The sequence below is a fragment of the Camelus dromedarius genome, chromosome 14, assembly GCF_036321535.1.
Source record: "Camelus dromedarius isolate mCamDro1 chromosome 14, mCamDro1.pat, whole genome shotgun sequence".
In the NCBI taxonomy this organism is placed as follows: Eukaryota; Metazoa; Chordata; class Mammalia; order Artiodactyla; family Camelidae; genus Camelus; species Camelus dromedarius.
This window is the reverse complement of record NC_087449.1, coordinates 17,226,358-17,249,213: the sequence shown is the minus strand read 5'-3', so window position 1 is coordinate 17,249,213 and position 22,856 is coordinate 17,226,358. Positions and strand designations below refer to the sequence as shown.

Genomic DNA, 22,856 nt, shown 5'->3' with positions numbered 1-22,856 from the left:
AAAAAATGATGCAATGAACTTATTTACAAAACAGAAACAGACTCACAGATATAGAAAACAAATTTATGGTTACCAATGGAGAAAGGATGAGGGAAAGGATAAATTAGGAGTTTGGGACTGGCAGATACAAAATACTATATATAAAATAAACAACAAGTTCTTACTGCATAGCACAGAGAACTGTATCCAATATCTTGTAGCCTATAATGAAAAAGAATATACATATATATATATGTGTGTGTGTGTGTGTGTATAACTGAATCACCATGCTGTACACCAGAGACTAACATAACATTGTAAAATGACTATACTTCAATAAAAAGTAGAAAATAAGACAATTTTTAAAAATGTAAATGTCACTTCTAAAATAGCTTCATGTAGTTATTTACTCTAAGACAGACAGAAGAAATTCAAATCTTGGGCAAGACAATTACTCTTCATAATAATTAATAGCAATTTTAACCCAGATAACTCCTAGTTTTAATTTTAAATGATTGCTGTCTTATGATTTTGAAAGAGAATATGTTTTTAAGGATTGCATTAAGAAGAATTTAATTAGCAAGGAACTGACTTAGCAAAAGAATTATATTGTAGAATAAAAGACCCAAGAAGACAAAAAGTTCACAAAAGAAATTATTTTATGGATTAAATTTACTGTAAACTAGCCATAAGTATAGTTTGAGTGGAAATGAAAGAATAACAAATATTCAAAATACCTACTGGCTTAATCAGGATCTAAATTTTTATGTTAGGGGGTATTCATGTGATGTATCACTAAAATATAGTTATAAATTATGGATTTTTTATATTTCAAAAGAGAACTTTATTGTTAGAAAACTAAACATATTACAAAATGTTATTTTATTATCACAGATATTTTTAAAATAAGAGCATCAGGAATAAATGCCTACTATAAAAATGAAAGATCAAGCAAAAAATCTAAGTATCAAACAGTTACATTTTACAAATGACATATGTGCCCTCTTAGTGTTAAAAATGAACAACACATAGAGGACATAGACTTGCTTTCTGAATCATCAGTGTCACAGGGCATAGACTTTATTGAATATCTAGAGAATGATGATCTTCCCAATGGCAAAAGTTATAACCTTCTATTCCTAATTATCTAGGGAGAGTTTACATTTGACTCCATGCACAAATTCATACATTCAGAAATTCTCAAGTTGCAATAGGAGATTGATTTGATCTTTGGTCACAACCCACTATATTTATCACTTACTATTGTAGCTATTAAAAATAAATATTTACCAATATGCTCACAATATATTCTTCTAATGTTTATTTCTTAATAAAATGATGGCATTCCCATTCTTAGTGCCTTTTGAGATTCAGAAAAGGAAGTGATTCAGCAACTAAATTAACTTTGTCATGTATATTTACTTTTATATTTCTGAGCTCTATATTTCTAACAAAATAAAAAAGAGCATCCTTTTTGTCATACTTCTATTCTGTAACTTTAAAAATGGTACTGAGAACTGTAAGGGCTCAATTATTATATTAAAGTAGGTAAAATGTCCATCTATTCCATTTTCACAAACAGCTATGAAGTTAATCTCCTTCAGAGGAAAATGGAACCTGTATGCATGCAAAGCATCTGATTACAAAATACTATGGTTATATAACAAATTTAAGAGTATTCATGACTTAAATGAGAAGACACCATTGGAAAGAGTCTGGACTTTGGAATTGGAGCTGGGACGTACACTGTTGGACTTAACGGCTTTGAAACCTTGGACAAGCGAATTAATTTTCTCGGAACTTAGTTTCCACATCTCTAAAATGAGAATGATAAAAGCTACTTCATGGGAAAGACGGGAGCATGAGAAGCAATGTTACAAAACATAGTGCTTCATAAATAAATAAATACTAAGTGGAGAGAAAATAGTTTAAAATAGAATCATCCTGACTGCTATTCCCAGAGTCCTCTAAAGATGTGAAGTGCTTGCTGGGAAAACATCCCCAAGTTAGAGAAATTGAGGCAAAGGGCAAGGCAACAACAGAGACCACGAAGGGAAAGATTGGGAAGAGGCTGCTTTGCTTGAGACAAGAAAAATCATTTTACTCCCAAGAAGGAAGGACAGAGAAAACCAGGATGATATTACAACGCTAGAAACTAAGTAGGGAAGTAGGCACTGGGCATTTTCTTGGAGTGAAGGAGCTAAAAAACATTCTGAGAATGTGAATGTTTATGTTACATTTGAAGTGGCTGGCTTTGCTAAGGTTAAGTTTAGACCCTTCCTTTATCATAACAAGCCCCTTGCTATAAACTGGGGATTTCCTCTTGTGGAAATCAATGTTAAGAGTCATGGTTGATGTGGTATGGATAAGTCACTGTATACTCACAAACAAGCAAAAGTGAGCATTTTTTTTTTTAAGGGACATTAATGTGAATTCACAAAGCATTGGGGAAAGCTTTAATTTCAAAGGATGTGGACCCATAATTTTAACCAGTGTTATCCAGAGCACAATCAGTAGATTCCAGACAACAGAGAAACACTGCCTGACTTAGAATACTGGCTTCTCCTACTATTGTGTGTCCTTGGGCAAGTTACTTAACCTCTCTGTGTCTCACTTGCCTCATTGTAATGATAAGAACAGTACCTGACTGACAATGCTGTAAGCATTAAATAAGTTAAAACATGTAAAGTTTTTAGGAAAATGCCTGGCCCATACAAAGAGCTTTAAATACAGGGTTACTGTTAGTACTGAGAAAACACCATGTTACCTTCCACCACTAGCTATCATTATGATGTAAAATATAGTGAGTGGCATAAAAATCTTCAAAGTCTTAAAAAGGAAGTCTTGAGAACACCTATGGATGATCAGAGACTTTTGAAGGATAGAACTCTCATGTCTCCATTCAGCTGTATTTATTTGAGGAAAATGAAACTCAAATAGTCTAATCCTGTGGCATTTTAATAAAGTTTTGCTTCTCACAATTCCGCTTCTTAAGGTGAAGGTTATAATTAGGGTGACGGAAAACAGAATAAGGGAATTATCACATAAAATCACTTGGTTGTGTGTATTGCTGTCACCATACTGTTTACACGTCTACTCAAAAAAAAAGTCAAAGAAGAATCAGAGCAGAATTCAGCTTTAATCTATCCCGCTCCATCTGTCTCTCTTCTCAAGCACAGTGCAAAATCAAATTCCTCACTGATGGAACTTGGGGTTTACATTTCCATATGTGGTCATTAAATCATCAATTTCATATTTATGAAAATCATTACCAAAATTACTTTTCCATCTCCACTTGTGGAAAAGCCCATAGAGTCTCAGCATGAATACTACCATTCATGCTACAGTCATGATTAAGCAAGGTGATCCTGGGGTCTACGGTATTAGCTCTTATAGGTATTTTTAATTGACAGTCATATTATCACAGAGAGGAGCATATATAAAACAATATTTTATTGTAAATGACATTTTAGTTATCAAATGTCAATTCTGCCATTTGATATTTTAAATCGGTCAGAATTATATAATAAATTTCATATTTTTCCAAAGTAAATGATCTAAATTTTCACACAGGTAGCATTTATCCACTGAAAGTTTTTAAATCTTCATTGCAAAAGCAGTGCTCAAGTATGAGGCAAGTAAAATGACAATCTGGAAGAAATACTTGAACTAATTGTTAAATCTTGTCGTGTTACATCATGTCAACCAATACTTCTTTATATTCATTTTTTTAACTTGATTTTTAAAGAAACCTAATGATCACCGTCTTTGATGTATTCTAAAATGCCTGTAAATGAAAACTTGTTTAGAGAATTAGGTTCAAAGAATTAGATTCTCTGATTTCAAAGAAGTTTTCCCAAATAAGAATATCTTTTCCAAAATGTAATGAAAATTACTTTTCTAAATTCCACATTCTTCTAAGACATTCTGGTTTTATCAAAAAGCAAATTTTGTACAATGATAGAGCACTGTGCAATTTTCCCCCTCATTCCGTTTAAGAAGTTAGTAAAATGAACAATCAATCCACAAGATCTTTACACATTTGCTCAGTACATTAGAATGTATCATACAGATAATCACTAGTTCAGTGGGAGTTCTCTGATTGCAGAGGACTTCACTATTTAAGTAACCACATTGAGTAGGATATACTGCAGATTTCAGTGCTGGAAGTATCACATGAATCATTTGTCAAACTAATTCTAGCAAAGCAAGCTGTCCAACGTTGACATTAAAAGTTAAAATCTGCTCTTTAAGAATGGGTTTCCTATATCCCTCACAAATTTTCTTCAGCATAATGATGATAAATGATTTCAAAAATTATTAGTACTATTACCTAACTCCTAAGAAAACATACTGCTGATTAGTAAGAATGGCACCAATGAAGTTATCTGTATAGCTTTATTGTAGAAACTGATTTGCTGATATGAGGTAATCCCAGATAGGTCTCAAATGCATTTCACAAATCATCAAATATGTAAATCAAATTACGGCGTTGTTCGTTACAAACAAAAATACAGACCTGCTGAATTAATATAAACAAAGTAAAAAAGGCCCTTAGCTAGTTTTCGAATCTCAGATTTCTTTCCAAAATAGTACTGTTACTTCGTCACTTTCAATCTTTTTGTTTATCTTATATCCAAAGTACACTCTGAATTGGTTCTATTCATCTACTATAAAGCTGAATATTACTCTAATTTGTCAGTCAGTTTGAATTCTAATCTCATGGTATCCAAGATTCTATCATCTGCGTCCAACTTGCTGTCATCCAAAACTTAATAAGCTGACTCTTGTTTTAGCCTCCCAAACAGTAAACTGTAAAATTATTCTGATCCTGGAACTACGTCCTGCCATTTAAGATTTAATATAGCCCTTTGGGTCGAACCGAGTTGCTCACAAATACACATTATTAAACTATTCTAATAAGATGTGCACTTTGCTAATAATCATTAGTATTACTAAAAGTTTTTCTTCTAATCTCTAAAGGTCATGAAAGAATTCCAAAGGTACCCAGGAATGACTGCATCAGTGATTCATGCTGTGTCCAGAATAATATTGCAAGTTCATGATGAATCAAACCATGAAACTTGTTGGCTAGAGGAGCAACCAAGGAGAACAGGGAGAGAAAATAAATTGATAGACTGTTACTGTATATACCCATTACATGTCCACTCTTCAAACTAACTCTGGAAGACTGCCCTGCTAACAACACCCATAGCTTCTTTTCACATTTCCCTTTCTTTCTTTTTGTGAAATGATTTTTCCTTCCCTGTACTACCTGCTAAAACGTTGTCTCCTTTGTAAATTCTTTTGATTTAAGAGAAAAGTTCCTGAATCAAGACTGTTTGGCTATGAGTCCTTGCTCACTATTCAAGACTGAGATCTGGGACAAGTTCATGACCTCATTTTGCACCCTGTTCCTCACATTTAACATGAAGATAATGGCAATACCTATCTCAGGATTGGTCTCAAGATTAAATGAGTTAATACATAAAAATGACTTACAATTATAGTAAGTACCACGCGTGTTTGCTATTCTTATTCTTCTTATAATTATTGTTACATGAAATCTCGTTCACCTTGACAGAATATATTACTTTATCACGTTTTTGCCAAATGGCTTTGCACCTATCTATTCCAGAACATATGACATTGTAATAATTTTGCTTTTTAATTTGTGTGGTTCTTATATACTCTGAACTAGAGAGCAGGAGCCATGTTAAGTTAATGGCATGCTCTTTTGAACACAGATGGTCCCTCATCAATTTTATTTTTAGGAAGAATGGCAAATAGAAAAATAAAGAAATAAATAAAGTTTTGTAAAGGAAGTAAGATTTTGGTCTTGCTTTAGAGCATAAGTCTGGTAAGAACCTCAGATAATTCACCAATGCACAATCTCACCTATACAGATGCAGAAGGAATCTACTAAACACTGGTTCATAAACTGCCTGCATCTGGATCATATGGGGGATGGGCATTTAAAAAACTACAAACCAAACACGCTCACAGCTACTGAATCAGGAGCTCTTAGAGTGCCCTTAGAGTCTGTATTTTAACAAGCTTTCAAGGTAATTCTAATGCATAGCCAAGCACATAAACCATGTCTATGCTACATTTTAATCCACTCAGGTAAGGACATTCAGCTTCCTTTCAGAGAAAGTGAGACACACACACACACACACACACACACACACACACACACACACACAAGAAAAAATCTCCTTAGATAACTGACTGAGCTGTGTTACCAACCATTACCATGGTCATAACTGTGTTACAGCCTAGCCTTGAAAAATAATGTCTATAAAACTGTGTGCTGTGATAGATTTTTAAGTAATACTTTTTCCCTTAAAGTAATAGAAAATAGTTTCAATTGTATCATAGCATCTTTTTTTTTTAATTTTATCAAGTGTTTTTTGTATATCTGGAAGGACAAGGAAATCTACTCTGTGGCGCTGGACATGAGAAGCAAAGGGAAAACAGATGACCAAAACAATTATATTTCCATGAACTTCATTTTGTTTCCACGCAAGGATAAGTTCCCTAACCTCCCCAAGCCTCTTTTATTCTGCCCACTCAAGAACAACAGAAGGATACCAGGTATCTGAAAAGCAGGAAGATGACAGTGAGTTAAAAGGTATGCAGTCATGTTCTGAAAAACAGCCAGAGGCTGTGTAGCCAGGACCCCATTTCTCACAGATACCTATAGGGTAAAGACATCTCTGTCAAATGTCTGTGTTCACCAAATTCTCACAAGCATTTATAATCTGACTATACGCAGAAGAATGTAGATATCCTGAAATACAGCAAAAGTAATATGGCTTCAATTCTTAAGGAACCAAACATCTACAAAGAGATGTTGCAACGTATGTGAATATATATCAAGCCGCCATTCCTGTTACAAGAAAAGTGTAAAACTGAAGACAGTTTTGAGGGAGTAGCAATCCCTTACAGCTGCCCTTCTCAGGAAAATTTTTACACAGGAAGTCACGTTTCTTTCTGGCCTCAAAGCATGTACTGAATGTAACGAGAACAGGGAGAGAATGGAAAGAGGAAAGTATCACTGTATGTTTCAGCAGAAAAGTGTGAGCTAAGGTGCAGGCATGGGAAAGTGTAAGATGTTCTTTGGGCTTATCAACATACAGTGTGGCTGGAGTACCTAGCCTTTGTGAAGGTCGGTATGTCTCTGATGGATGAATTGGAGGGCAGCAAGAAGATAGGAAATAGACAGCTAGCAGAGCCGCAGTCCGGACAGCATCGCGTGCCCCAAGCTCTCCGCCTTCCCCCGCCCGCGGCCCAAGCAGCAGCCCCGCAAGCAGCCCCAGTAGCAGCGCGAAGGCCGGGTGCACGCCTACATCGACAACCTAATGGAGGACGGGACCCGCCAGGACGCGGCCATCCTGGGCTATAAGGACTTGCCCTCCGTCTGGGCCGCCGTCCCCGGGAAAACCTTCATTAACATCACGCCTGCTGAGGCTGGTGTCCTGGTTGGCAAAGACAGGTCAAGTTTCTTCGTTAATGGGCTAACGCTTGGCAGCCAGAAATGTTCTATGATCCGGGACTCACTGCTGCAGGACGGGGAATTTACCATGGATCTTCATACCAAGAGCACGGGCGGAGCCCCCACCTTCAACATCACTGTCGCCATGACTGCCAAGATGCTAGTCCTGCTGATGGGCAAAGAAGGTGTCCACGGTGGTATGGTCAACAAGAAATGTTATGAAATGGCCTCCCACCTGCGGCGTTCCCCGTACTGACCTCGTCTGTCCCTTGCCCCCACCACTCCCCACTGCTTTTGCACCCCTCTCCTTCCCACACACACACACACACACATACACCATTTTATTTTATATATATTACCCCACACACCTTATTGCTGCCAAAACCACATGGGCAGGGGGCCAGGGCTGGATGGACACCTCCCCCTACCCATACCCTTCCTGTGTGTGGTTGGAAATACTTTTTTGTTTCTTGGGGGTTTTTTTCTGAATAAAAAAAGATTCTACTAAAAAAAAAAGAAAGAAAGAAAGAAGATGATATGAAATAAAATAATGTTTTCAAATGCACTTTTAAAATATGAAATCCAAAGTGTGTACTACTATTTTCAGGAAGAAGGAGCAAAAAATGAATAAGATCTGGAGGCAGGAAGTGCGGTACTCTGAATAGTAAGGAAAATTACTTACTGGGGATAGAAAATACATAATAATGGGAGAGATGAATGAACTGAGTTCTGGGGAGTCTACTACTAATTTCATTACTAACACAGCCACTCTAGGTCCTGTGCGCAAAGTAACGTGATTAATTATGCATGGAGACAACATCTGAGAGAGTTAAGAACTTGGAATAATCTTAAGCAAATTGTATTTGTGAAGATCAATCTTTTAAAATGAGATCATGAAGATTAAAAAAATTAACTTGAAGACTGTACTAAATACGGTTTTGAAATAGCCTTACAAATATCTAGTCTATCATTGGAAATTATCAATAATTGGTTCTCCTCTGAGTGTTCAATCATAGTCTAAATTATGATTTTTATCTTTGGGGTATTCATTATTGATTATGGACTATCTCCCTCTGAAAAGGGACTTTCTATGCTATAAAATAGAGTCTAGAGAAATGAAGGAGGGTATTAACAAGTTTGTCTTTGGGTTCTCTTTCCACTGAGATCCGTGAATGTCTGAACAAGTCACTTTCAGTTTGCCTAAGCCTTTCCTGATGTGATAAGATTCATTTTCCTAATATTTCAGAGTACAATTTCAGAGTACAAAATAATCTACAGAGATTTCTGTTATGAAGAAAGAGCAATTAAGATTCAAGTGATACTGTGTGCTTTGCACCTGAGGATTCTAACCCAGGGTTAAATTATATTGTTATAATTCTAGTTTCTGTTTGCTTAGGACAGTAAAAAAAAGAAAAAGAAAAAGAAAAAAAGGCTTCTATACTATGCTGAGTTTTCTAATACACATTTCTGGCTATAATTGGAAAATGCAAAATTCTGATGTTTACTATTTTCATATTATTTCTTGTTTAACGTACCATGTTACATGAATTTTTCTAAATGTTTCCACACATGAAGGTTAAAATTGAGTATGGTCATATCAACATATAGATCCATCTGGGTCCTATGCAATACTAGTAAAGAAAATACTTTTGAATATAAGAGATACACGTGAATGTTTAAAGAAAGTTATATCATATACCTTAATTTTTCACTGTTAAGACTCACATATGAAAAATCATGATAAATTCCAGAACTACAAATCATTTAAAGCAAGTGTGTTTTTATAGTTTTCTCTAGAACTTTCTCTAAAGAGTGAACTACTCTGTTATATGTGAAGGTTTATTTATAGACAGCAGATGTTTATAGACCTGATGAGGATTCTAAAACCAGAGAATCAAATATTTAAAATCAATTATCAAGTAAATATAAATCAGACTAAAAATTTTGATTTGCACATGTTCTAGAATATTATACAATGAGAGGCATTGCTACTCAGTTTCCAATTATTAGAAGCGTAAAATAGAAAAGTCTGCAATTTTCTTATGTTAGGCCCTTTGTTCCTATTTTATTAGGGAGGCTTGGTGGTATGGAGAAATTTGGAAGGCCTAGAGATGTGTATTCTCACTTTGGTTTTGATATACACTAGTCACATGACCTTAGGCAAGTCCCATATGAATAATACATACATGCAATGGAGTTAATAACTGCCTTCTGTGTGGTTCCTATAAGCACTAAACAGCATTAAATGAGATAACTTAGTAAAGATCCAGGACAGCACCTGGCAGCACCTGGCACACAGTAGGTGCCTGGTAATTGTCTTCCTTACTCCCTTCTGTTTCTCCCACCCTGAAGATGATATTTCATTTTTTGTTTCCTATCTAAAATTAGTTATTTGTGATTTAAATGTTTAATAATCTGTAACTGGTTACTTTTCCATCAGCTGCTCTGAAAATGTCAAATCATCACGTTTACTAGGCAAACTACTCAGTAGAGACTCTATAAAGAACTTCTCACATCTTCCTCCTTCCTCCTTCATCATACAACAGCCATTTCCTTAGCACTGTGGTCAATGTTAACAATACTAACAGGAATGGCATATGGCCCCTGCCCTTAAGAATCTCAGCCTCTAGTAGGAGAGACAGACATGCAAACAATTACAATATAATTGAATCTATAATCATGTAAATGCATGAACAGTTCAAAACCTCTCCTTTAATTTTACAGTGGATTCTACAAACAATGCAAAATTATGCATTGATTTGGTAAATATTTGCTTATTATCTGCTATGTGTTAGGCTGATGAAATTTAAAAAACAGAAACAGACTCACAGACATAGAAAAAAAACTTATGGTTACCAGGGAGGGAAGGAGGTTGCAAGGGATAAATTAGGCGTTGGAGATAGCATAAAATAGATAAACAACAAGTTCATACTGTACAGCACAGGGAACTATATTCACTAACTTATAGTAACTTATAGTGAAAAAGAATATGAAAACGAATACATGTCTGTTCATGTATGACTGAAGCACTGTGCTATACACCAGAAATTGACTCAACATTGTAAACTGACTATACGTCAATAAAAATATATTAAAAAATAAAACAAATAAAAATAAAAGTAAAACAAACGTATCAGGGACCATAATAGAAGTGGAGCTGTACTTGACTCACTAATGTCAGAAAAGTGCTCCTGGGGCAATGTTGTCCCCTTTCATCTGTCACTGGAGACCTAGCAATGTGACTTCAGATAGAGACTTGTGTATCCTACAGTTCTCACTCCTTTAATGATGTGGATCTACTGCATTTCATCTGGAATAACCATTCTTGGTCCTCAGTGTTCCCTCCTTCCACTCTTCATAAAAAGCCTCACATGTTGGTACAGTCCAGCAAGGTACTCCTCTTCCCCAAACTTACACAAAACACAAAGAGTGAGTAACAGAAAAATAAAGTGTGGAAACTGGACAGGATAAAACCAGTGGTGTAGAACTAACACTGTACCTCATACCATGGAGCTTAGTAATCAGATCAGACTGAGTTACAGGAATAAAAAAGACACTTCTCAATAAGATACTCTTCCTAAAAGGTCTACACTGCATTGCCGTTCCTAGTAATGTTCAGGAGCCTCACTTCCCCCCCTGTGAAGTCTTCCAAGCCACTGAGAGAAATCTTAGTTCACATGGACTTGCAGGGAAATACTTGATTTCCATTTGTCTGATGTGAAAAATGAAAGCCCAGATAGGTTAATTGTATTGCCCAAGGTTACTGAAAATTAGTAAATGATAAAGCTGAGATTCAAACTCTGTCTCATTCCTGGTTTGCCCTACACGACTGCAAAGAGTTATAGCTACAAAGAAAGGGGCACTATCTCTCCCAGGAGGCAAATTAAAGAACCTATATGTAAATACTCCTATAGCATAGTGTTATTAAGTTGTCAGGGTATGATGTTATGCTTCTATAAAGTAAGATAATATAGTTCTAGGAGGACAAAAGATTGCTTTATATTAATACTGTATTTGAAAACCATTATGTAGTATGATTAGTGAAAGATATGTTAATTAAACTCATACTAGTTATGCCATTAAGAGAGACAAATGTATCATGCTATAAATTAAGGACAGCTAAAAATGAATAATAAACAAAATATGCCCTTATTTATGTATCTTAAAATAATTTTCAATAACATGTTCTATATCTATGTAAATACGACTCTGATAATATTTGGAATATATAATAATGTAGAATGAGTCTGCTTTTTTAATCAAGATAGGTCCTACAAATCATATCAAATTATTTGTACACCATGAAGGTTACTTCTTGCCTCAATTAAATCACTGAACATGTCCTTACAAATACTAAACTTGAAAGTGTTACACTGATTCTTTAAAGGGGTAAGCCTTAAATAGGTGGATGAATAAGCTTTTATTTAGTGGGGGAAAAAATAATATCTATCTCATATGGTTGTTCTGAGGGTTAAATGGGAAATAATCTAGAATTTTTAAGAATGGTTTATGTGTCTGTTTTCACTGTCAGACTTTGGGAAAGAGTCTGTCATAGTCTCAGTTCTGCGTTACCATCAAAGCACTCTTAATATTAGATACATAACTTAAGTAAATAAAGTTATTTTTCCTGTAAATATTATAAAACTATAACTTGACTACAATTCTAACAGTGTAGAAAAATGAGATCTGTTACATGTATAAATTTACTGGATTACATCCACTATACTTATCAACTCCCACTATCTAATTATACGCACTAAGAATCTCAAATATTACATTACTTATAGGACTGTTTTATGCCACTTCAAGTTATTTCTAAAAATAAGCATATTAATTTCTGTATGATGTGAAGTCTGGATAAATACCATTGTGCTGTTGGTATATACTTGATCAAGGTTTTTAATTTAAATGGGAATGGGAAACTAAATTCTCTTTGTTTTAGGTTAATAGGAGATTTATAGGGAAAGCTAGATTTATCCTTTCAGATTTACCTAAGTATAGCATCTTAATCTGATTTTCCAGTGCACCATATTTAGTTCCTGATTCCAAGTTAATTCTATGTGTCTCATTAATAATTGATTTTATTCAGAATTCTTATTTTGTTTTGGTAACAATATGTGGTAGAAAACTTTTTCCAAACACATGTGAGTTCCTCATTTATTCATATTCAAAATATATATTCTAGGATGCAAGGAAGTATTACTTCATCTAGGCTGTTACAAATGCCTTAGCTTTTCCGTTACTCATTTTGAGGTGTGCACCTTTTTAGAACTTTCTCTCTCTGACATAGCCTATCTTTTATTTTAACTGTCTGAGAGAGGAAGAGATTTTAGATCTGTTGGGTTTTATAAACCTCTTCTATTTTACACAGGATGATACACGATTCAAGAATTGTCTACCCAACAGTATGAATTCATACACATTTTCAACATTGTTTAATATATTACGTATAAAAGTAAAACACCGCTTCTGCATCTTCTACCTCACACTGCCAAAAATTACTAGTTAGGAACTGTAAATACAGTCAGTTCAATTAATTCTCATTATTCACGGTTGTTATGTTCTATTAAGTTGCTGCAACCACTGAATCAGCAAATATTGAACCACTGCCTGTGGGGAAAATACAAAGTTTGGTTCCTGGGACCTCTGGTCACAATGTTTCATCATCTGATCAATACATAGCCAATCTTTTTTTGGTAAGAGTTTCTGTTTTAAAATCCGTTAACATTTAAGGCATTAAAACTCACAGCTTTAACATGAGTTGAAGTTTCATTAATTCATTGAACTCATGGCCAACAGCACTAAAATTCTTGCCTGAGTGAAACTTACCAAACACATGTATTTTCTCCATAAGACACATCACAGCCTTTTGTACTGAGGAATACTAGACAGCACTTCAGCACTATGCTTGGGGGCCATTTTAAACAGTAAAATCATGAACAAAAACCATGAGAAACAAGAGACCCTAAACAGAATGCAAAAAGGACGCTTGTTTACAGTATGAGAGCTGAAATAAAAGACGCAAAATCGCCTTGTTTGACCTCACCTGGGAATGTGCTCACAGGCTGACTCAATTTCCTTGCTCTTCTGCACTTATCTACAAATGATTCTGAAGTACCCTGAGTACTGATTTGAGGGTTACAAATAAACCAAAGAGAATTTGCAAATACCGAATAATACTTGCAAATAAAATAATAAGGATCAACTGTATACTGTCTGAATTTCCATGCTGGGTCAGCCAGCCCAATAAAGTTTCCTGATTGGTTGAGAAGGGTTTAGAACAGATTTTAAATAATGTATTCCATAATTAGCTAAAATTATTTTAAAAATGTATCAGTCTGAAAGACTTATAATGCTGTTTCTACTGGAACAATACGAGCTCCATCAGGAAAGGAGATTCTTTCATGTCACCACTCTACTAAGTTTCTGAGTCAATGGAACAGCCATGGCATCAATAATTTCTAACACTGCAGCACATTTTAATGTAATATGACATTAATTTATATTTTAATGAATCAGACAGATTTTGCCAATACCATAGCCAAATAGGCATCAACTATTAAATTACATTATTTCAAAATAAAATAGAAGAATACTATGGTTATAAGATTTTTCTTTTTGCTATTTATTTAGAAAATTCAAACATTAACTTTAAATATATGACAAATACATTTAGATGACAGTAATATTTGAGCTTGGCATAAAATTCTCTGCATATACAGTGATGAAATATAACAACAACATTTCATTTTAACAAAATTCCTAAGTAAATATTCCAGTAATCTAAAAACAACTCTAAATTCTAGACGTCTAATACACATCTCTAGAACTAAGTTTTGTAATCTCTCAGTGTAAGTTTCAAAATATTATTGAAATAAAATTCTATCTTACTAAAAAAACTAAATCTTAAATGAAAGTAAATAGCTATATAAATGGAATACAAGTTTTAATTTAAGAAATCAAAGTATTAATTATTTAATATCCTACTAAAGTCTTTACCAGTATTTGTCATAAAGTGCTTATTCCCTCAAAATACTTAAATCCCATTTTTGCAATGAGATGACTGCAGTTTTCTTACCACAGAAAAGTGTTTTGTCACATTCGATAAGACTGATTTTATCTGTTCATTGGCTATTTGCAATAACCTAAAGTAACAATCCTACTTCCAGTCTTTTGCTCCTTCTTTCCATCAATTACTCTTCTAAAATATAATCTCGACTAGATTATTCTGATACTTGAAAAAATTCGCAGCCAACAAAATAAAACCAAACTATCTCCAGTCTTAAAAATACCTTTATTGTAGTATCCTTGTCCCGTTCTCAAGCCTCACCTCTTGCCATGCCTCCTCCACACATTCTACTCTAACAATAATGTAGTAACTTTAATTTGCCCCAAACATGCTATCGTTTTATGTCTCTGTGACTTGCACCCCTATCTTAGAATCCCTTCCCGTTAGTCTGCCTAAAGATCTCTTACTTATTTAAATCCCTCAGGCATTGCCTTCTCTACAAAGTTTTGTCTACTTGCTTTGAGAAGCATGTTGATTGTTTTTCACTTCAGAATTTTTCATGTCCATTTGTGGCTGTCATTGTCAGATAGGAGTAAGCTTCCACAAGACTTACAGTGTCCTTGTTTATTAATATTCCATATTTTGTATTATTTATTTTGTAACCAAAATATTAGCATAGTGCTCCTCACAAAGTAGGTGATAAATAAATGTGTGTTGAATGACTAAATGAAATTAAAAGCAACCTTTGTCCACTCCACATTCACTGTAAATTCGGTTTAATACAGAACACAACAGTGGCATGATAATTCTCCAGTCAATAAAGATTCATCAGTAACAAGAGAAAATGGGAAAATATTTTCATTATACTGTTAGCAAAACTCACATTTAAAGGATTAAAAGTATTAAGCATTTGATGAGAAATTCATGAAATATCACTGATTGAAATATGTCAAGCTTTATTTTATCTTAGATTTCCATACCATCTGCTTTCAATGGATCTGAAGTATTGTGTAAGTTAGGAATTAAATGCAATAAAATATAGGACCGATAACAGCTAACAAAGAAAGCTTTAATCACCTGGGCACTTTTTTAAGTACTTAAGCTATTTTGATTCATTTAACCCTCGTGGCATGAAATGATATAGAAGCTAGTTTATCCATCCTCGCTACGAACAAATAAAGACAGAGAAGTTAAAAATAAATAAGTAAAACAAAACACTTGCCCCAAATTACTCAGCCAATGGGTGCAAGAGCCAGAATCAGATAAAGGACTCCCACCCCAGAGCCCATGCTCTTAATCACTGCTTGACAACCCCTCTAGTTCAGGTGAGAGAAAGATGCAGTAGGTGTCAGTAGACCCTTGCTATGAAATAATGGCTAACCTGACCATTAAATTACAGTCAACATGTCCTTTGACCCACTGCAAATACAAATAATTTTTGATTATTGAGATCTTATTCTGAACCAAGTACTTTGCGTATTATTCTATAAAACAATTGCACAATTGTACATGGCCAGGTAGTAATGTCTTAATAAATAGTACTTGTTGACTAAATGAATAAAAGAGAAGGTACCAAGAAGAGTTTTAGTACCATTTTACTTTTTAGAAAAGAGAAAATTTAGATAACTTACTCACTGTCAAACAGTAAGCAACTGTGCCAGGATGGAAATTTAGGTATTTCAAAGAGATGATGCCTAACTGGATGTAAAAGTTACACATTAAACTGAGTTTCAGTGAGTATTATATTTCTGTAGATAATTAAGTTAAAATTCCCCAAATTCTTTGAGTTCTGCTGTTTCAACCTCCTGTAAGGAATACAGTTTGAAGTATCTAGAGGTATGGATAGGAGCACACTTATTAAACCCTCTCTCAAATACCCATTCATTCATTCATTCAACAAATGTTTACCACACACTTTGTATCAGATGCTTTTTTAAGTGCCAGAGATACAGAAGCAAGCAAATCAAACAAAACCCCTTCCCTTATGAGTTTACATCCTACATCCATATATATTTTTCAATAAGTATATAAAAACATAGTATGTCAAGCAGTGATAGCACTGGTCAGAAAAGCATAATTGGCAAGGTGACCCTTGATTAGAAGCCAGAAGGAAATAAGGAAGCAAGCTAAGTGGATGATTAGAGAAACGTTTCAAGATTAAACAACATGTGCAAAAATCTTGAGAAAGGAGAGTAATCAGCTAGGAAGGTGAAAACCAGAGGCAGAACCGTAGGAGATGAAATCAAATCAATTGTGGGCAGATTATACAGGGCCTTGTCAGTCATTTTAAGGTCTTTGGATTTTACATCTGATGAGATGGAAAGTAATTAGAAGAGTCTGAGCAGAAGACTGACATCTTCTGACTTACCCATGTAATAATGATTGTTCAACACTTTGCTGCTCTGTTGAGAAATGGTTGTTGGAGGGCCAGGGGTTGAGGAGTGGCAGCAAGGAGAGCAGTTAGGAAGCAGATATTGGAGGTTTGGGGCAAATGTAGATACCTGCTAAAAGCTCTGTCAATATAGTCTACACAAAAATAGTAATAAATGCTTTTCTCTTGTTCTTATATTTAATGAACAAGTATAAGTTTTTCATTGTTCTTCTAAAATAAGGTATATTTTCAGAATCATTTGCCATATGATAAATGGTAAAACTTTTTATCCCATGTATTTATTTATTTATAAAATCCTTGGCTAAGAACTGAAAAAAAGAGCATCAGTAAGACCTAGTGCAAAAAATTATAAACTTTGCAGCCAATATACAGAAATCTAATCTTTGCCACTTCCTAATTCTGTGGAGGTCATTAAATTAGTTTACTCCTCTTGTCTTTGCTCTCTAAATCTATAAAATATGCATAATATGATCATAAATTTAATTGAAATACATTTAATTGAAAGCTAGGGTCTGTGCTAGGTGTTGAGTAGATACTGGTAACCTCTGGCCCTTGCTCTCTAGACATTTAATGAGACTGGCATTAGGTAAATATTCAGTAAATATTCACACAAATAACTATTTAATTTAAAATTGAATAAATATAATTAAAAATAAAAAACTAAGCAATAAAATTAATGCTAATATTAATAATGCACATTGAATGCTTTATAGAGAGTACTGGTCTATAATTTAAGTGCTTCATGGATGGAACCCAGTATTTTAAATAATGATCAAGAGAACCAAAGAGCTCGCTATTACTGGAAAGGGTCTATCATTCTGAATCTGCTTGAACACAAAAAAAATTGAATAAATAAATGCTCCTACTAAGTACCCCAGAAATTTTCATCTTCCCAAGGAAATCACATGAGGATTTTTATACAGAAATAAGAAATTTTTGCAAATTTAAGCAATTTTTAAAGTATCTATGCATTTGTAAAATTTCAATGGGCTTTTCTAATATATTCCTGATAATTTTTGTTGAAATTTCTAGGGACCAAAAATAAAATATCTGTTGAATAAATGAATGAGTGATTGGTCTAGTATTTAAGCTCATTGGGTAATGAAAAATTCATTGATAGCAGAAGAACTAGAATCATATTTTAAACACATTTACTTATCAAATATATAATAATTCCCTTAATGTATTATAATATTACTCTTCTGGCTATTTATTGAAGAGATAAATGCAAGAATATGACAAATAATCTCACAGAAAGAAATTCTTATTTTTTTGTTTAAAGATTATGCCAATTTTTTGTCTTAAAAATAAACATGTTAGGGCAAAAAGAGCCACAAACTAATTTCTATTTAGTATATATTTGCAAGCATTTTTGTGTTAACATATTACTTTTATAGATTATGAAGTAGTTACCTTCGAACATTTTTGAATAGTATTCAATACCTTACTAACTGTATATAACAGATAAATTGTTAACTCTTACTTTCATAAGAGGTCATAATTTTCTCTGCTGCTTAAATAATATTTTTATTGGAACACTAAAAATGGAAACTTCTGATTAAAATATTGTGGGTGCGCAGCCATGATTCATCATAGGGGTCATATTCACATCTACCAATTTTTAGAAATACGTAAAATGTAAGGACTTTCTGTAGAATACTAAATCCTGATATAAAATATACATAATAAGAAAATACTGATCTTCTAAAAAGTCAAATAATACACAGTACATATTCAAATTTCTTTAACTGCCTTACGATATACATATACACCTGTTTTGTTCAAATCAAGGTTCATAGAAGCCTACACACTGCGTTTGTTGATAATGCCTACTAACATTCTTTTAATCTATAAAAGCTACCTCCACTTGTCCCTTTTCATTCCATTCCACCACTGAAGAAACATCATTTTTCCTACAGACTTTTCCATTTCTGGCTTTGGCTGATTAAACCCTCATTGTTTTGTTTAAATATTTGTCTTATCTCCTATATTTCCTGTAAATGTGTGATTAGTTCAGAAACTTGAAAAGAAGCATGCTCATTATCTCTGGCAAGATTATTTTATGTTTGGGGCTGAATATTGCTTCTTTTTACCTCATCAAGAATCATGTGATATCTGGTTGTCAAACTTTTTGGTGATTTTAAGATTGCTTGGGATATTCAATGGTTATTAGAACATATTACTGAATTATTGTTAATGTTACTTGTGATGGCATAATAGGGAAGAACAAATCTGACTCCATATAGACCGGTTCCTTTAGTTCTAACTCTGTGCTCTATTTTTTTGCTTAGTCATGCTGGTTTGGCACCTTTTGTAAAAGAATGTTGCCTATAACCTGAAATATATAGAAGGGCCCATTCTCAAGGCTCTGATCTTTAAGGATATAACACTTTTGCATTCATACAGAGATAAAATGTTGCAGAACAGACAATAACATTTGTCTTGTTGGGAGGTTTACAGGTAAACCACGACAAGAACAAAGGATTACAACACCAGGAAGTTTGCAACAACCAACTGCAACCTCCCCTACTCAGTATAAAAGGAGCCTGAATTCTGACTTGGGTAAGATGGTTCTCCAGGACATTAGTCTGTCACCTTCTCTGTCTGCTGGCTTTCTGAATAAAGTTGTTATTCCTTGCCACAATACCTCAACTCACAATATATTGGCCTGTCATTTAGCGAGCAGAATGAATTTGGACTCTGTAGCAATAGTAGTATTTTCTTAAATCTATTTATGAGTGACTTAATATAATACCTGGTATTTGCTTCAAAATATTTGCAAAGGAAAAAAAAGTATGTGTTTACAGCAAACAAGATTGGCAAAATGCTGATATTTATAGAATCTGGATAATGCCATATGTAAACTTGTATTTTTTTGCTTTTTTTAACTATTAAAAGTGTATAATAAAAGTTTTAAAAATTTAAAATATAAAAACTGAACTTTATAGTTAAGGCAAAATATAGCAGGGGTGAAGTCCCATTAGCTTTGATTCAGCAGGGGAGGAATTCATCCTATCTTCAATTCTTAGCATGATGCCTAGCATATATGATAAAGGCTATAGAACAAAGGAGTTAACTAATTTGAGTATGTTTTATAAATACTGCATTCCTCAGTAATGTATCAAGTAAGCTCTTGAAAGAAGTATATCTTTTTCACCTTTTTATAATTTGCCTGAAGTATAATTACTTGCACATTGTTGGCTCCTATATTGGTTTGCTAGGACTGCCATAACAAAGCACCACAGACTGGACAGCTTAAAAGACAAAAAATTATTTTCTCACAGTTCTGAAGGCTAGAAAAGAGCCTTCATTTTCACTTGGAAACATCTGGTACCCTATCATACTGTGGGAAAATAGTACAAAGAAATTTTATCATGCAGTAGCAATCCTACAAGAATAGAAAGGGTGAAAATACACTATTTTATTCTGTTTTGCTACCATATTTTCCAGAAAGTTAGCCTCTGTTGCTACTCAGTAATTTATTTTAACATGTTCAAATTCAATGTGATGTATATTTTTATGACTGGTCCGGCTATCCTATAAGAAATGTAAAAATATGACATTGAGTCAGTAACTTCACACACACTTACTGACAGTGAATTGTAAGAATAATTTAAGATTATAGGGTCTACAAAGAAAATATGAACCCAAGCTCCTGATTCAAAGGAGTTGATGTGTGATCATGTGAAATACAAGACAGATACATGAAACAACTGGAGAACAAATAAGAACCAAACATTGTGGCAGAAATTATAGATACAGGATTTCAGGTATATATATACGAATATGAGCATGGAATATGAAATAAAACTTAATATTCATACAGAAATTTAAATTAGATTGAGTTTAAAAAGGGAAAATGAGAGGAGACATGTAGTTCCAGACAAAGGAGCATAGGCTAAAATAATAACAATAATAATAATAATAATAATAATAATAATAATAATAATAATATACCTTTAAAGAAAGTCTGATTTATTCTAATATCTGATTTCCTTTTTTTTTTTTTTTTTTTTAACAAATATCCCAAATCTGCCATTCAACATTTGGGAGATTTGTAGTAATATCAGAGATAACAAAACCTTGACTTTTACTACCTGTATTTGTTAATTTTATGTGTCAACTTGGCTAGGCTATGGTGTCCTGTTTTTTTGGTTAAACCCAGTCTAGAGTTTGCTTTGAAGGTACTTTTCAGATATGATTAACATTTAAATCAGTAAACTCTAAATAAAGCAGATTACACTCCATAAAGTGGGAGGGCCTCACCCAATAAGTTGAAAGCATTAAGAGCAAAGACTGAGGTTTCCCAAAGAAGGAAGAATTCTCCTCAAGACTGCAACATAGAAACCCTGTCTGGGTCTCCAGCCTACTGGCATGCAATACAAATTTCTGACTTGCCAGGAAACAATTCCTTAAAATGAAACTCTCTCTCTTTCTCTCTCACTATGTAGACAGATCAATAGATAAAAAGATAGATACATACATGATATACACATATACACATATATCCCATTGATTCTGTTTCTCTGTAGAAATCTAATACACTACCCTTGAACTGTAACTACTTAACCTTTCTCTCTAATTAGTAAGAAGAAAATGGTTTTTAAGCCTTAACATATACATGCATATTGTGACATTCAGATAAAAGAGAAATGATAGAAAAAAATGATCGGTAATTTAACTACTGTTTTGTTTAATTAAGGATGATGAAATACAAATTCCTACTTTCAAATAATAATCAAATTTAAAAGAAATATGCAAAACAAGCCAATGAAGACTACTTACTTTCTTGTTTGCCATTGTATCTAAAGTATCAGCATACACAGCATAAAATATCCTTTAATAGTCTTGCATTTCTGTAACACCACATACATCAGAGTTTTTAAATAAGAGAATGATACACTTAACTGTGAAATTCCTTTCTTTTGTCCATTTTTATCAAAATTTCTGTGACAGTGATTGTATGTACTATTTTTGACGTAATTAAAGTCTCAGCCTCTGAAATACATTTAAAGTAATATGAAAGTCCAGAAGAATGTGATTTTCCCTGCCAGCAGCAATCTGCAATAGGTTCTTACCTATACAATCTAAACAGCTCACCCCCACTGGGAAATAGCAACCTCCCCATTATGGAGATGGCATTATTTTTCAAGATGATCTGTTCCATGTACTCCTACCCGGCATGCTATCCATAATTCTCCAGATAAATTGAAGGGACTGAAAGATTTATGAACTCATGAATTCCTCTCTTGTAGGGAACCCCAGCAGAATTCACCAGAGGATTTCTTATGCCTACGTGAAGATCCTTTGGCAAAAACAGAAAAAGTGCGGAAAGAGTAATGAGACATTAAAATCGACTCCTATTTACTAGAAATTCTCTTATGATTGTGTATAAGAAAGAGCGGGACCACACTATATCTTGCAAGGTCGTACTACATCTTACAAGGGGCATATTATGTGCTGCTGACCACTATATCTTTTCTCTATCAGTTTTACATTGATTTTTTGAAGCAAGGGATTACTTTAAACAAAAGAAGATATATACATTATGCAGATCTTCTTATGAATCACATTTGTCATAAAGATTAGATTAGCAATCTTCTAATAATTGCAAAATATTTACTTTACAAACACATATAATAAAAAGCAACACAAAATAAAGGACAAACAAAAATATGCACTATTTGTTTGAATGACTGATTTTATCCTTATAATGAAACAGTGTTCCGATATTTCTTCAAATAATTTTTCTTTACATTAAAGGAAACAGCCAGACAAACTTATTAAATGACTTCCTCAAAAAAGATGATTGATTAGAGAAAAGAGTTTTATTTAGAAAACTTTCAGCACATTATTTTGTGTTTTGGAGATGTAATGGTATTTTGGCTACAAATAATTGACTATATAAAAATACTTTCTCATTAGCCATTAGGAATCCTCCCATAGTATCCACTTGTGAATTTTTACATAAAAATGTG

The 22,856-nt window shown here is 33.7% G+C and overlaps 2 protein-coding genes across 4 annotated transcripts in view; one reads left to right on the top strand and one right to left on the bottom strand.

Annotated features, from left to right (window-relative positions):
- Positions 1-22,856, bottom strand: part of NEGR1 (neuronal growth regulator 1) — a 778,258-nt gene that overhangs the window by 730,126 nt on the left and 25,276 nt on the right. The gene's annotated exons all lie outside the window — the stretch shown is intronic.
- LOC105096641 (profilin-1-like) lies at positions 7,330-7,808 on the top strand. Its single transcript, XM_064493451.1, has one exon. It carries the CDS (start codon positions 7,344-7,346, stop codon positions 7,731-7,733), a length of 390 nt encoding a protein of 129 aa, XP_064349521.1. The 5' UTR covers positions 7,330-7,343; the 3' UTR covers positions 7,734-7,808.

Excerpts from the sequence above, each read along its gene's own strand:
- LOC105096641 (XM_064493451.1), top strand. The coding sequence starts at position 7,344 with ATGGAGGACGGGACCCGCCAGGACGCGGCCATCCTGGGCTATAAGGAC.